Below are 12,419 nucleotides of genomic sequence, written 5' to 3' on the forward strand. Positions count from 1 at the left end.
TTTTGGTGTTCCAGGCCCAGTAGCCCAGCTTGCTCTCTCTCTCTCATGAGTCACAAATGAAACTAAAGCAGCAGAATGGATTTAAAGCAGCAGCTTGCCCTCCTTTGGAGGGGAGGCAGTGGGGAGGAAAAGGAATCATGTGGTCGGGGCAAAAACCCAGGTAACCTCTTTTCAGATCTACAGGAATGCCTTTCTAGCACCTTCCCCCTCCAAATGAGCCCTGGGTTGTATGAACTTGTTTTAGAGCAACTTTGCTGTTGGAGAAGTACAATGTTAAACTATGGACAGTAACAAACTAACAATGCAATCCTAAACAGAGTTATTCCATTGAAATCAATGGGCTTACGCTGGGCTTAGACTGGTGTAACTCTGCTCAGGATTGCACAGTAAAACTTTCCAGAATGTATTTTATTGTTAGTTGTTAGTTTCTGGAATTTTTTTAAAAATCAAAATTGCCTTAAGAAGTGTGTGGTTTCATAAACTCATTAATTGTATTGAACAAAGTAGAAAGTTGTAACAAGCTGCTTGATGATTGGTCATTACAGGAAGAATTACATTGAGGATGATATTCTTGGAGCTAAGCAAATCTGTTTTTTTCCCCTTGTTGTTCACAGGAAACAGAAAATAACCATTTAATTATGGGGCGGGGGGATCCTCACAATAAATGAAAGCTTTGTGATAAGGCTGTTTCATTTATAGTCTGATTTATTTGAGAAATCAAAATACAATTTAACTAAGGATGTTATTTAATTTTTAATTGGATGGACTCAATGTGCTAAAAGTACCAAATGTTCTCACCAGTCACCACAAAGCAAAATACAACCTTTAGCTTGCCTTCCCTTTTATTCTAGAGAGCATGTGTTTCCCCCCCCCTCATATTAAGTAGAGGTTTTGAGGACCAGGTCTTATATTTAACATGAAGCAGAACTGAGAAACAGTACAAAGGCCCAGCGATCTTTACCAGAGTTGGTAAATGTGACAGATTGTAGATTCAAGTTAGATCAGCAGCCCTTCCGAATATCTGACCTAGCAGCTCCTTGGACAACAAAACTGAATTAGGATGTGGCCAGCACTGAGCTGCACCTGTGAGTAGCTGAAATTTAGTTATTAAGAATCTTTAATAATCCAACCAAACTCTGAAGATTCAGTAAAAGCCATACAAGGACTGTCAGCTCAATAAATTTTACTTTGCTTTCCACTGAAATTCTTAAGAAGTTAAGGACTATTAGAAACCTCCAGTTTGCCTCAGAATTTCAATTTCGACAACACTGGATGTCAGCTGAGGTGAATATAGCCCACACCGTCAATTTAAGGTATTTATTTCTTACATCATTGGTGTTTATGGCACTTTTTCAAAAACATAGGAAAATAAGTTCCCTGCTCTGGTGATAGGGTTGCCAGACTACCAGTCAGGCACCCCCAGTTCCTGTTTCCTATCACCACAAAAAGTCACAGTATGAGAATTTTTTTTAAATGGCCATTGGGCCTGTGGTGTGATGTCAGTTGTAGGGGGAAACCTGGAAGTGATATCACACCTCTCTAGGAATCTCTGGCAATTCCTAGACAGGTGCAACATTACTTTCACAGTTTTCCCAGAAGTGACATCAGGCCATCACTGACTGCCACCCACCACCCTGGTGTCCCACTAGGTGCCAGGATGGATTTGCTAACCCTCTTTGGGGACTTCATGATCTCAAATCGAAGACAAGAAGGGCAACAAAATAAGGCAAGGAAGGTTGGAGGCACTATTAAACCACAAAGAATATGCCATATTTCTAGCTACACTTCTTAAGCTACATCAAAAACATTTTGTATTTCCTGAAATTCCTTGATGTTTTGCAAAGCAAGACTTCAGAATTTCCTATGCAATTTAATGACAACTGTGCCTAGGGCCTAATTCTTGAAATAGGGAGAATGTACAGTGTGGAAATGTTACATCACTTGTAGTTTGAAAAGGCATGATATATTTGTTTTTCTTTCCATCTAAAAGTGCTGCTAGGCATTGCAGTGTCCTGCATTATTTTTGCGATCCTGAATGATTGAGTTATGGTTATGTGTACTTGTTCAAAATTTCCAGTAACTTTAAACAAGGGCCCATAATTAGGTAAAATTAGGTTTGTTGTTCATCTGGAAAATGGCAGAAGTTGCCCTGAAGCAGCTCTGCTTGACTTCTGACTGGTATAACATATTTTTGTTTTTGACATAGTTATATATGATAAAATGATTTTAAAAAAGGAATTGGCTACCACATTTTCTTTAATAAAAGCACAAGATTTTATCTGCAGGCATATTTTTGTTACATATTTTAAGAGAGGAATGCACTTGAGCAGCATGATTACTTTGATGGGAAGTTTTCAAGATCTTTTACCTTTACAGATAGAGGTATTTAATATTCAAGCAGATCAACAGAGCTTAATGCATCTCAACTGTAAGACATACAAGTGGTCAGAAATCCATCCACCCATCCATCAGTCCTTTATTGGCATAAAATACATAGAGTGAAGCAAGAGATACAGATTGTATTACGGTTACCAGGAGTCATTTCGTAGAAAAAGAGCTGGAGGAACTCTTTAGCTTAACTCATTAACATAACTCATTAGCATATGCCATGCCTTTTAGCCATCACCAGAAGTGTGTCATTAGTATAACTGATTTGCATATGCCACACCCCCTGACATCACCTGTTCTGGCTGTTTTGGACCCAATCCTGGCCATTCAGGGCCAAAATTGGGCCCAAAATGGCAAAAAGGGGCTGAAAATGGCTGAAAAGGGGCCCCAAATGGTCAGGATTGGGCTGCTGATGAGCAGTAGAGTGATCCACCACCCGTCAGAGGCCCGATCCAGGCCATTTTTGTCCCAATCCAGGCCGAAATGGGCCCAAAATGGCCGAGAGTTAGGTGGGCGGGGTGACCTCTTTGAGGAACTGCCGGAACTGTGTTCCGGTGCGTTCCCCCTCGAAATGAGCACTGACAGTTACAAATAAATAAATAGTGGTCGAATATTTACCAGGTTTTGATTGTATGTTAAACTTTAAAAAGCAAGAGCCCAATCCAAAGCTCCATAAATGTTCCAATGCACACACAGATCTTTCTAACAATATAGGCTGCACCATTTAGTACTCCATAAAATACTGCTCCACTTGGAGACAAGGGTGCCACATCCCCCCGACATTGCATACCCCCAATATATGCAGATATTCTGTGGGACATTGGAGGACCACACAAGCACTTTTTGTATGAGGACCCAAAAGTTTGCCTTAGGTAGGGTTGCCAACCTCCAGATAGGGTCTCAAGATCTTGCAGAATTACAACTGAGATCAGTTCCTCTGGAGAAAATGGCTGTTTTGGAGAGTTGGGGGGGGGGTCTGTGACATATTCTGCTGAGGTCTCTGCCCAGGCTCCGCTGCCCAGATCTCCAGGAATTTCCCTCCATGGGGTTACAAACTCCAGCCTTTAGACTGAAACATGCTATCAGTGTGATTTAATGGAAACTCTGCAGGCAGTGACTGGAATTAGCAGCGCCATGCACAGAATTTGGCATGCCCCCTGGAGTTTTTGAGGACTTCATGCTGCATGCAGTATGCCTTCCAGAGTGATCTTAGTTGTAATTTAAAGAACTGTAATAAGAAGAGGTAAGGATTGGAGCACCCACATAATGTGACAAAATGATCACATTATATTATGGTCCCTTATCAATAGAAAATATTGATACTTTGCTGAATAGCTTTTTAAAGCCTTCATTATAAGAAGTCTATATACTATTTGCTTTATTTTTCTTTTAGCCTGGCACTAATGATTTTTTTAAAAAAAATATAAGCTATCATTATATAACTTACCCTGTGGTGTTGAAAAACTAGAATATTCAAGGTGTATGCCCCTAGCCATCACTATCTGGTAAAATACTTGAATGTAATAAATGCCAAGACAGCAGTGAAGAAGAAACCTACCTTAGAGGACTCTAGCATAAGAGGAATCAGTAGTTGAAGTTTGCTTAGATTTTGTTTCACTTTTGTGGTAAAGTCTCATTTCCATGTTTATGATGCATTTTTGTCACATCATAAACATTAGTCTCATACATAGCAGTGCCCACACAGCACTTACAGTCTACATTAGTTTAAAATTGTTCCTCATCTACCAACCACCCTTCCACCAGTTTCTGAGCTGTTTGTGTGCGCCAGAAACCAGTTTTTGAGCTGTTTGTGTGCGCCAGAAACTGTCTGAGTTCATTCCACTTCTATACTCTGGTACTTTTTCTCTGATAACAAATTGGTCAGTCTTCCCTTTCTCCCAAATCTTGATATGAAACAGCCCCTCCTCGTCATATTGCACCATCTTGTTTGGAAGTCAGAGGTATTTGAACTATTTTAATGATACCTCCATGGGTCAAAATAATTTTTCTTTTGCTAATAGTTGTTTGTTCATGGGTGAATGTTCCCAAGGATTAGGGTTCCCCCTCTCTTTCCAAGGAAAATGAGCAAAAATAATTATGCAGATTACTTTATAAGCATGGAGTCTGTTGAACAGTGAATATCACAAGCTTTTTCCAGTTCAAAAATACAAAAGAAGTTCCATGTGCATGCTCTGTTTCAAAATCTTTCTTTCTTAACCTCAAGCTGCAGTATGAAACCTCCATGTGCAGCAACCTCCCAGCTAGGTGGGAAGGTGGGTGGTGGTGGCCGCTGGGCACGTGCAAACACTCCTGCTCAGCTCCTCTGAGGGCCAAGCCACAAGTGACGAATGACACTTGAACAGCAAGTGGATTGAGTGGAGTGCAAGTGAACAGGGAGAAATACACTTGCCGTTCAAGTGTCATTCGTCACTTGTAGCTTCACCCTCAGTCCTCTGTTTACCAAGTATTACCCTTCTAGTCATGAAAAAGCCAAATCATTTGTACCACCTGTCTAGAGTTCCACCAGCTGAGAGTGTAAAGGTGGCTGTATTTTCTTTTGCACACTTTCTCCCCCTTCTCTTTCTCAACTGCTTGCAAAAGGGATGCAGTCCGCTGGGCTGAGAAGCCAGGAGGAGAGAGAGATCTCTTTTCAGTGTTAACTCTTTCAAGCACTGAATGAACTCAGGAGGAGAGGAGCGCAAAACAGCTTCAGCTGATAGCTGCTCTCAAAGCCAGGGTTTTTTGTTTTCTCTCTCTCTTAACCCCTTCCTCTCCCAATCACTTTGCTTATATTTTTCTCAGGAAGCCACCTTTTCACTCACAACTGTTTGTTTTTCCTTCCTAGGGGAAATATTATCAAGTTTCTTGCCTTAAATTTCTTTTGCTAAAAAGTTAACTTCAAGCTGCAGTATGAAACCTCCGTGTGCAGCATGAAACCTCCGTGACAGAAGGAGGGCAAACAGAGCTCAGGCATTCCCCTGACTCCATTGCCAGGGGAATAGATTGCTGGCGCCTGAGTGTCTGGCTTCCTGATCCTATCACGATCACCCCAGTCCAGCCCCGGTCCAGCCCCCTCCCGACTGCTGGATCGTTCGCCGTGGATGATGACAACCCGCCGGGTCACAATCGTGCGATAGCCATTATCGTGGGGTTTTTTCTATCGTAATGCGGATCGTGCCCATCTCTAAGCATAACTGTCTTGCATTTTTAACATTGACTAACTCAACAGAAATTTCTATTAAACTATCATATCCAAAGATAGACAGGTCACAAGAAGGAGCCCTTTCTAAGAAGCTTCTCATATTTATAAATTTAAAAATTATCTTCTAACAACAGCTATCTGTCCCATGTGATATGGGCACACATTCTTGGCTTATTATTTTATAACTTCAAACATCATAAAAAGTTAGCCATACTTGAATATCTTCTTAAAATATATAAAAACTGTTAGTTCATTCTCGCTACTTTGTACCTTTAAAAAGTCTATTTAAAAATAGTAGTTACACTTACTAGTTTCTCATACAAATGAATAAATGTTGACCGTCAGCTAATAACCCTCATCTTTGAAATAATAAGGTTGTTATGGGGTGGGGAATTTCTTTATGCAAAACTGACTTTTTTATATATAGCCATTGACTCCTCTTATTCTCTTTTTCCTCTTTTAAGAGCAGGATTTCTCTTTCATTTCTCTTTGAAGTAAATCAAGGTGCCTTTTGTAATTTCAGCCCTTGCAGATGTTTTATGTTCTGCATCCCAGTAGGGTGCTATAGCCGGAAGAGAGGAAGGCTTGGGAGGACATTGCCTGCCTCTGAGCATCTACAGAGTGAAATTCTGAAATTCTGCATGTATACCCTCCCTTCATGCCCCTCCTCTCTTCAAATTTCTCTTTGATCAAAACATAATTGATTAGAAATTGACTCCAAATTCCTAAAAAAAGGAAAAGGATTGTTAGATTTCAAGGAGAAACTGGGTAAAAAAGAATTAAGAGAATTTCTCTAGTCTTAACCCTAGAACTGTCTTCAGTTCTCTGGAGATGGACATTCTTGCCATTCTCAGATGCTTCTGCACATGGGCTTCAGTGCTTAGTTTCCTGGGCTGGATGGTTTCTAATCTACAAAAGTCCCTATAATTGTGTTGCTTCTTTGTTTCTTACCCCTATCACTAGGGCTATTCTGTTCTGGGTCTTTATGCTCCTTTTCTTGGCATGTTTAAACAAGGTTACACTAGCTTTGTTTCTGGTGTGCAGTAGGACTGACAGTCCCCTGGTGGGGACAGGGGATCCTCCGGTCTCAGCTGCTGCCTCTCGCCTCCACTCACCTGGGCAGCAAGGGGGAATGGCCTGGGAACGGGTCCTAGAGACAAAACTTCTCCTGGGCCATCTTGTAGCAGGCACTCTCCCGCCTTTTGCAATGATGTCACTTCCAGAAGTGACATCATCATGCCCAGTGCTGGGTGCAGAATGTGCGTGCTTTGAGTTTGTGCGAGCAAGGTCTTCCCAGTAGGTGCCAGGTCTCCCCTCCTCCCACTGGGAAGGTAAGGGGACCTGGCAGCCCTGGTGTGCAGAGACATCCTCTATGATTGTTTTGATCAAGTTCAGCAACAGTTTCCCATATATTCCTGGCCATATCTATAACAAATGTATGAATGAAAAATATAACATGGGAATGAGAAAAGTCCAGATAGCAACAGGAGGAGAGAGGAGTGATTTATATGTTGTCAACATGTCATGGAAGAGAAGAGCTAAGGAGTAAATTGTACATGTGCTTTCAAAAATGTCTTCACCGCAGTTTGTAGTATGTATGGAAAATTTCTGGGATAGCCCCTAGAAGTAGAGCATGCAGAAAAATCAAATAATTAGAATCAATTAAAATTACTAGAAGCTTACTTGATTACCAAATTCTTAAAACCGGCAGGTTTCTGAGGATGACTAACTTGTCGGTTTCAAATTACCCAGGCTTCAAAGCCTGTCCTTTTTAGGTGCTCAAACTGTTTACTTTTAACCTTTAAACCACTGCTGCCCTTCAAGTAAGCAGCATTACCATTGGGTATTCCCTAGGGTTGCCAGTCCCCCACTGGGAGTGAGAGATCCCCCGCTCCCACCCACCCCCCGCCCTAGCTTACATGGCCAGTGAAGGAAAGGGAAAAGGTAGGAAAAGGTGCCTCCAGGGCACACTCCTGTACACCACAGTAGGCCAATTTCGGCCCAATTCAGCCCACTGCAGAGCATGGGAGCACTCCAGGGACCTGTGTGCTGCCTCAGCAGTGCTCCCGCATGCTTCAGTAACCCGATTTTCTGCAGCAAGCCCAATTCAGCATGGGAATGCTCCCAGGGTGGCATGTGGCCTGCATGATGATGTCACTTCCCAGAAGTGACATCATCGCACTGGCCAGGAGTGTGTGTGTGAGGGGCAACACTAAGGTAAGTGCCAGGTCTCCCACCTCCTGCCTGGAGGGTAAGGGGACCTGGCAACCCTGGTGCTTCCAGACACAAGTGAAAACATTGGGCATAAAAATTTCATTCCAGACAAGATAGCTTTGTCTGCAAAAAGTACACATTTAGTTAGCATCTTCGTAGAATGTTTCTTCCTTGTCATTGTTGCAAGTGCATCTTTCTGATAGCTCATCACGCATACTTACAGCTTTGAAGTATTATTTTTTTTAATTTTTGCCCCACATGGGGTGGTGGTGGGGGTGGTGAACATTCTTATTTGATTAGGGTTTGCTATGTGCTAGTGGCCTCTAGGAGAAACCCAGGGTCTGGACTATTATTATCCAGGCAGGATAAGCGATATGAAAACTCTTTACTGGCAATCAGACCAGAAGCCACTGCAAGGGGGTAGGTTGTGTTTCTTAAAGTCCCTAATGTCTTCATTATGCCCCCCTCTGTTGAAGTCCTGAATTCCTTCTTTTTAGGATGCCTATTAAGAGTCACTGTTTTAGACAGAGAAATGGAATGTGTGCAACTTTAGGGTGGATCTTTTAGCTATAACTGGAAGTATAAATTCCAGTTTAAAGTTTGTCATTGCTTTAATGGTAATCTTTTTCAATATAATGGAAAATTCTAGGAGTTCACACTTATATTTAAATAATGCTTTACAGGAAAAGGTCAAAACAATGTGATGTAAAATTTTGTTCTTTCTCCTCAGATGGAAAGGTTGAGGTGACCAAGGAAGGTGTAAAGCTGTGTACCATGGGGCCTGGAAAAGTATTTGGGGAACTGGCCATCCTTTACAACTGCACCCGGACAGCCACCGTCAAAAGTAAGATTGTGCTGGAGTTTAGTCCTGAACTATTGTTGGCAAGTGTTGAAATTTGGTTTGTATATACTTTAACGACTTTTTGATTCCTTGTACTGCTCACAGGTGAAAATCTACCTTTACAGCAAATCACCTTTACAGATTCATCCATCTTCAATAGTGTAGCATGTACAGTCTGTACAAAATTATGTCTTACATCTCATGTTTAGAAGAAGAAAAAACACCTTTAGAGTTATACCATTTTGTAGACACTGTTCTTCAGCAGTTTTATGATCAAACTTTTTTTTCTTCAGTCAAGAGTCTTCGAAGCTTCATTGACTGCTAACATTTTCTTCACAAAACAGAGCAAATGGAACTTCATCTACCACTGTTAATAGGTAAGATAAAGGAACTGAAAGAAAATAGAAGAGAGAGCATTGCTGGAATAAAGGGATAGCTGCTCCTCATTATAACGTTTTTCACTTTTATATAGTCTCAGTTACCAAGTACCTAGGCAAACAAACTGAACACAACTAGTTGGTGCTATTATACCTATTATATTTCATGCTACGTCCTTTCTCATTCTCCTTTTCCCCCCAAGATGTCGTTCTGTGTCTGATTTTAACAGCATCATTCTTTCCTCATTAAACAGGGGCATCAGTGAGGTCAGGACTATTGTTATTCTGAAAGGAGACTTCTGGAGAGAGAAATGGGCAGTATTAGTACTTGGTTTTTTTCCTCTTTTTTCTGTGGATGTTTAAAGCTGCTAGCAATTATGCATCTTCTTTAGGCAGTTGCATTGAGCATATTGCCATTTAGAATGCTAACAAGTGACTTCAGTGTAATTTCTCTTGCTCATTAATGCATAAATAAGTGAATGGCAGTCTTGATTGTAATGAGCTTTATATCCCTTCCAAAGTGCTCTGACAGGGGAGGTCACTCATTAGAACTGGGAGGCATTTCAGATAGATCTAGACAAACACATTTAGCTCCTTGAGGTACAGAGAGCCATTTAAGAAGATTATTGACTAATAAACTTAAATTATTAGTATTGTCTTTGAAACTCTGATTGGAACATCTGTTTATTCTTTTGACTGTGAGATAATTCAGCTTACTTGTTGCAGCTCTGGAAAGGCAGATGTTTCCTGAAGCAGCAAAGCATATGAAAAAAATTGACATTGTTAAGCAATTAGTTTTGAAAGTGAAAACATGACTTTACGTATCCTAGGGAAATGATACATGGAATATGTTCCTGGGTCTTGTTCTAGGTGGACTCTGCCCCAAATGCTCTCTTCCAGTGGCATTGAGGTGGGTCCAACCCTGACCCACCACTCCACTAAAGCAAAGTTTGAAGTCTTCATCCAGCCTAAGGAAGCTTTCTCCAACTTAAGTGGTTCTTCTAGAATTGCCAGCCTCTTGCTAGCGGCTGGAGATCTCCCAGAATTGCAACTGATCTCTAGGCCATAGAGCTCAGTACCCCTGGAGAAAACGGCTGCTTTGGAAGGTGGACTCTATGGCATTATACACTACTAAGGTCAGTCCCCTCACCAATCTCCACCCTCCCTAAGCTCTACTCCCCAAATCTCCAGAGATTTCTCAACCTAGAACTGACTCTTCTGTTGGAGGAAGATCCACTTAAGTTGAAGGAATGTGCCTTTGAGGTTGGTTGGATCCATCCCATTAAAACCACTGCTACAAGAAGCAGGGCCTTTTCTCTCACGGTCCTCAGGCTGTGTACATAAGGTTTGTTAGTGCTCTTCTTCCTTGTTGATCTTCTGAAAAAATGGCCTTCTGTTCAAGCAGACAGGAAGGGAAGAGCAAACTGAGTTTGTAGATACGGGCCATTTCCACACTACTCACCTTCATCTGGAACACTGCGGAACGTTGCGAAAAACCGCGGAAGAGAGCGTCTTCTCGTGTGAGTTTTGCACGATGTTATCTTCCGCATTTTTTGCAACATTCCGCAGCGTTCTGGATGAAGGTGATTACTGTGGAAACAGCCATGATTTCTTACTAATCTTTTACTTGGTGGCAGGAGAGGTAAGACATATGTATTTGAATACACAAGGCAGAGCCTGGCGATCTCCCAGAATTAAAACTGATCTTCAGACTAGACGAGTACCCCTGGAGAAAATGGCTGATTTGGATGGTGGACTCTATAACATTATACCCCATTGAGTCCCCTCCCCTCTCCCCTTTCCCAGGATCTGTCTCAAAAGCTCCAGTATTTCCCAACCCACAGTTGGAAACCATACTGTACAAAGAATTTCATTTCTCGGGCAAAATTTTTTGGTATGAAACAAATATGCTGGTGAAACATGATAGCTCCAAATCAAAACCACAACCACAAGAAAGATGTGTGGTTTGTGTGCTGTGAGGAAGCATTGCAAAATATTTTGAATGTCCCTTGGTTTTAATATAAGAGAATTTGCTTTCCTAGCTTCTCCTGGTTAGTACTCAAGCGGTTCTATGCCAAGAATAGAAATTCTCAAAACCCTGGCTGTAGGATCAAGTATGTTACTTCTTTGCGGTTTCTGTGCATCACATTGCTGGGCTTTGTACTTGCACAAAGCCATGATCCAGAAACCTGTAGAACTAACATTTAGGCACAAAAACATCTCTCCCTTAAGAAGCATGTTGAGCTGTGCATGGCTACACATGAGGAGTGGTGCCTGGTCACTCAGTTCATTGTTGCCTGCCACATCAGCAGTATCTAGGGACTTTTCTTCACAAGGCAGTTTTTCATAATTCATTTGGCCTTTTGCAAAAGGAAAAAAAAAAAGGGAGGCTAAGCCTCCCAAACAGACAAAGCCAAGAAAGAAAAGAAAGCGTTACCAGGAGCCTATTCCCTACTTTGTTTCTGTTAGTTCTTCAGAAACAAATGTCAGCTGACCTAACATTCCTTTCATCTTGAAACTTGTCCTATCCTAGAAGTACTGTCTGCCCTTACCAAAATTGCCCGTCTATACTGGGACCCCTTTGGTCCATATGTCTTTGTCTGATGACCAGTTAGACAATGCTCCTAGAACTCCTCAAATGCCCTCCCACACGCATACTCCTTACTGCCATATCAAGGCCCTGTTCTCCATCTCAGTCCTGGTACTGTGACTTCTCCAGGCCCTCCTCTCCAATGTTTTGGGATCCATCGCTCAGAATAGGTTTCAGATACCAGCTGTATAAGGAGCGCTGGTACTCAGTGGCAATTACCTGAAACTGGTCTTTCACCACTGGGGCCTTTTGGAGATCTAACACTTCAACACTCCATGCAATACCAAATACCATTTCTGCTCCAGGGCAGGTGAGAATTGCTTGTCCTTTGTTTGATTTTAGCTTTAAAAAAAATCAGTTCCTGCACACGATCAGCAGCTTGTCCTTATTCAACTCATGATCAAATCTTTTAGAACCACTAGCCACTTGCAATGTGCTCTTCCTTACTTTCAAAGCAGAATTCTTGTTGCCATCTGTTCCTTGAGGGAGGCCAGTGAACTATGTGCTGTTTCGTTTGATCCTCCTAAATGGCAATTCCACAAAGTCATTCTCCATTTGGACATTTCCTTTGTGCTGAAGGTCACCAGCTCAGGACCTTATGCGCAGGTTTCCACCTCAGTTAGGACCTCCTAACTAAGGGCTTTGAGATAAAAGGCCCTGCTCTGTATAGGGCTCTCTGCTTTCTTTCCACTGCCTTTCTTGGATGCAGAATGAGCCTTCCACTCCTTGCCATCTTATGTCAACGTAAAGGGCTCTTTTTAGACTACAAGGGCCCTAAGAAAAGAAGCATAGTGGTTTAGCCCTGGG

At 41.9% G+C, this 12,419-nt stretch overlaps 1 protein-coding gene across 1 annotated transcript in view; it reads left to right on the forward strand.

Moving 5' to 3' along the window:
• The window catches only part of LOC129332771 (cGMP-dependent protein kinase 1-like), a 692,061-nt gene that overhangs the window by 337,174 nt on the left and 342,468 nt on the right, over positions 1 to 12,419 (forward strand). The window contains exon 3 of the mRNA XM_054984010.1: positions 8,535 to 8,648. Within this exon, the coding sequence (XP_054839985.1) occupies positions 8,535 to 8,648 (114 nt within the window). The remainder of the gene's footprint in view (positions 1 to 8,534; positions 8,649 to 12,419) is intronic.

This window comes from Eublepharis macularius, chromosome 6 (assembly GCF_028583425.1).
Source record: "Eublepharis macularius isolate TG4126 chromosome 6, MPM_Emac_v1.0, whole genome shotgun sequence".
In the NCBI taxonomy this organism is placed as follows: Eukaryota; Metazoa; Chordata; class Lepidosauria; order Squamata; family Eublepharidae; genus Eublepharis; species Eublepharis macularius.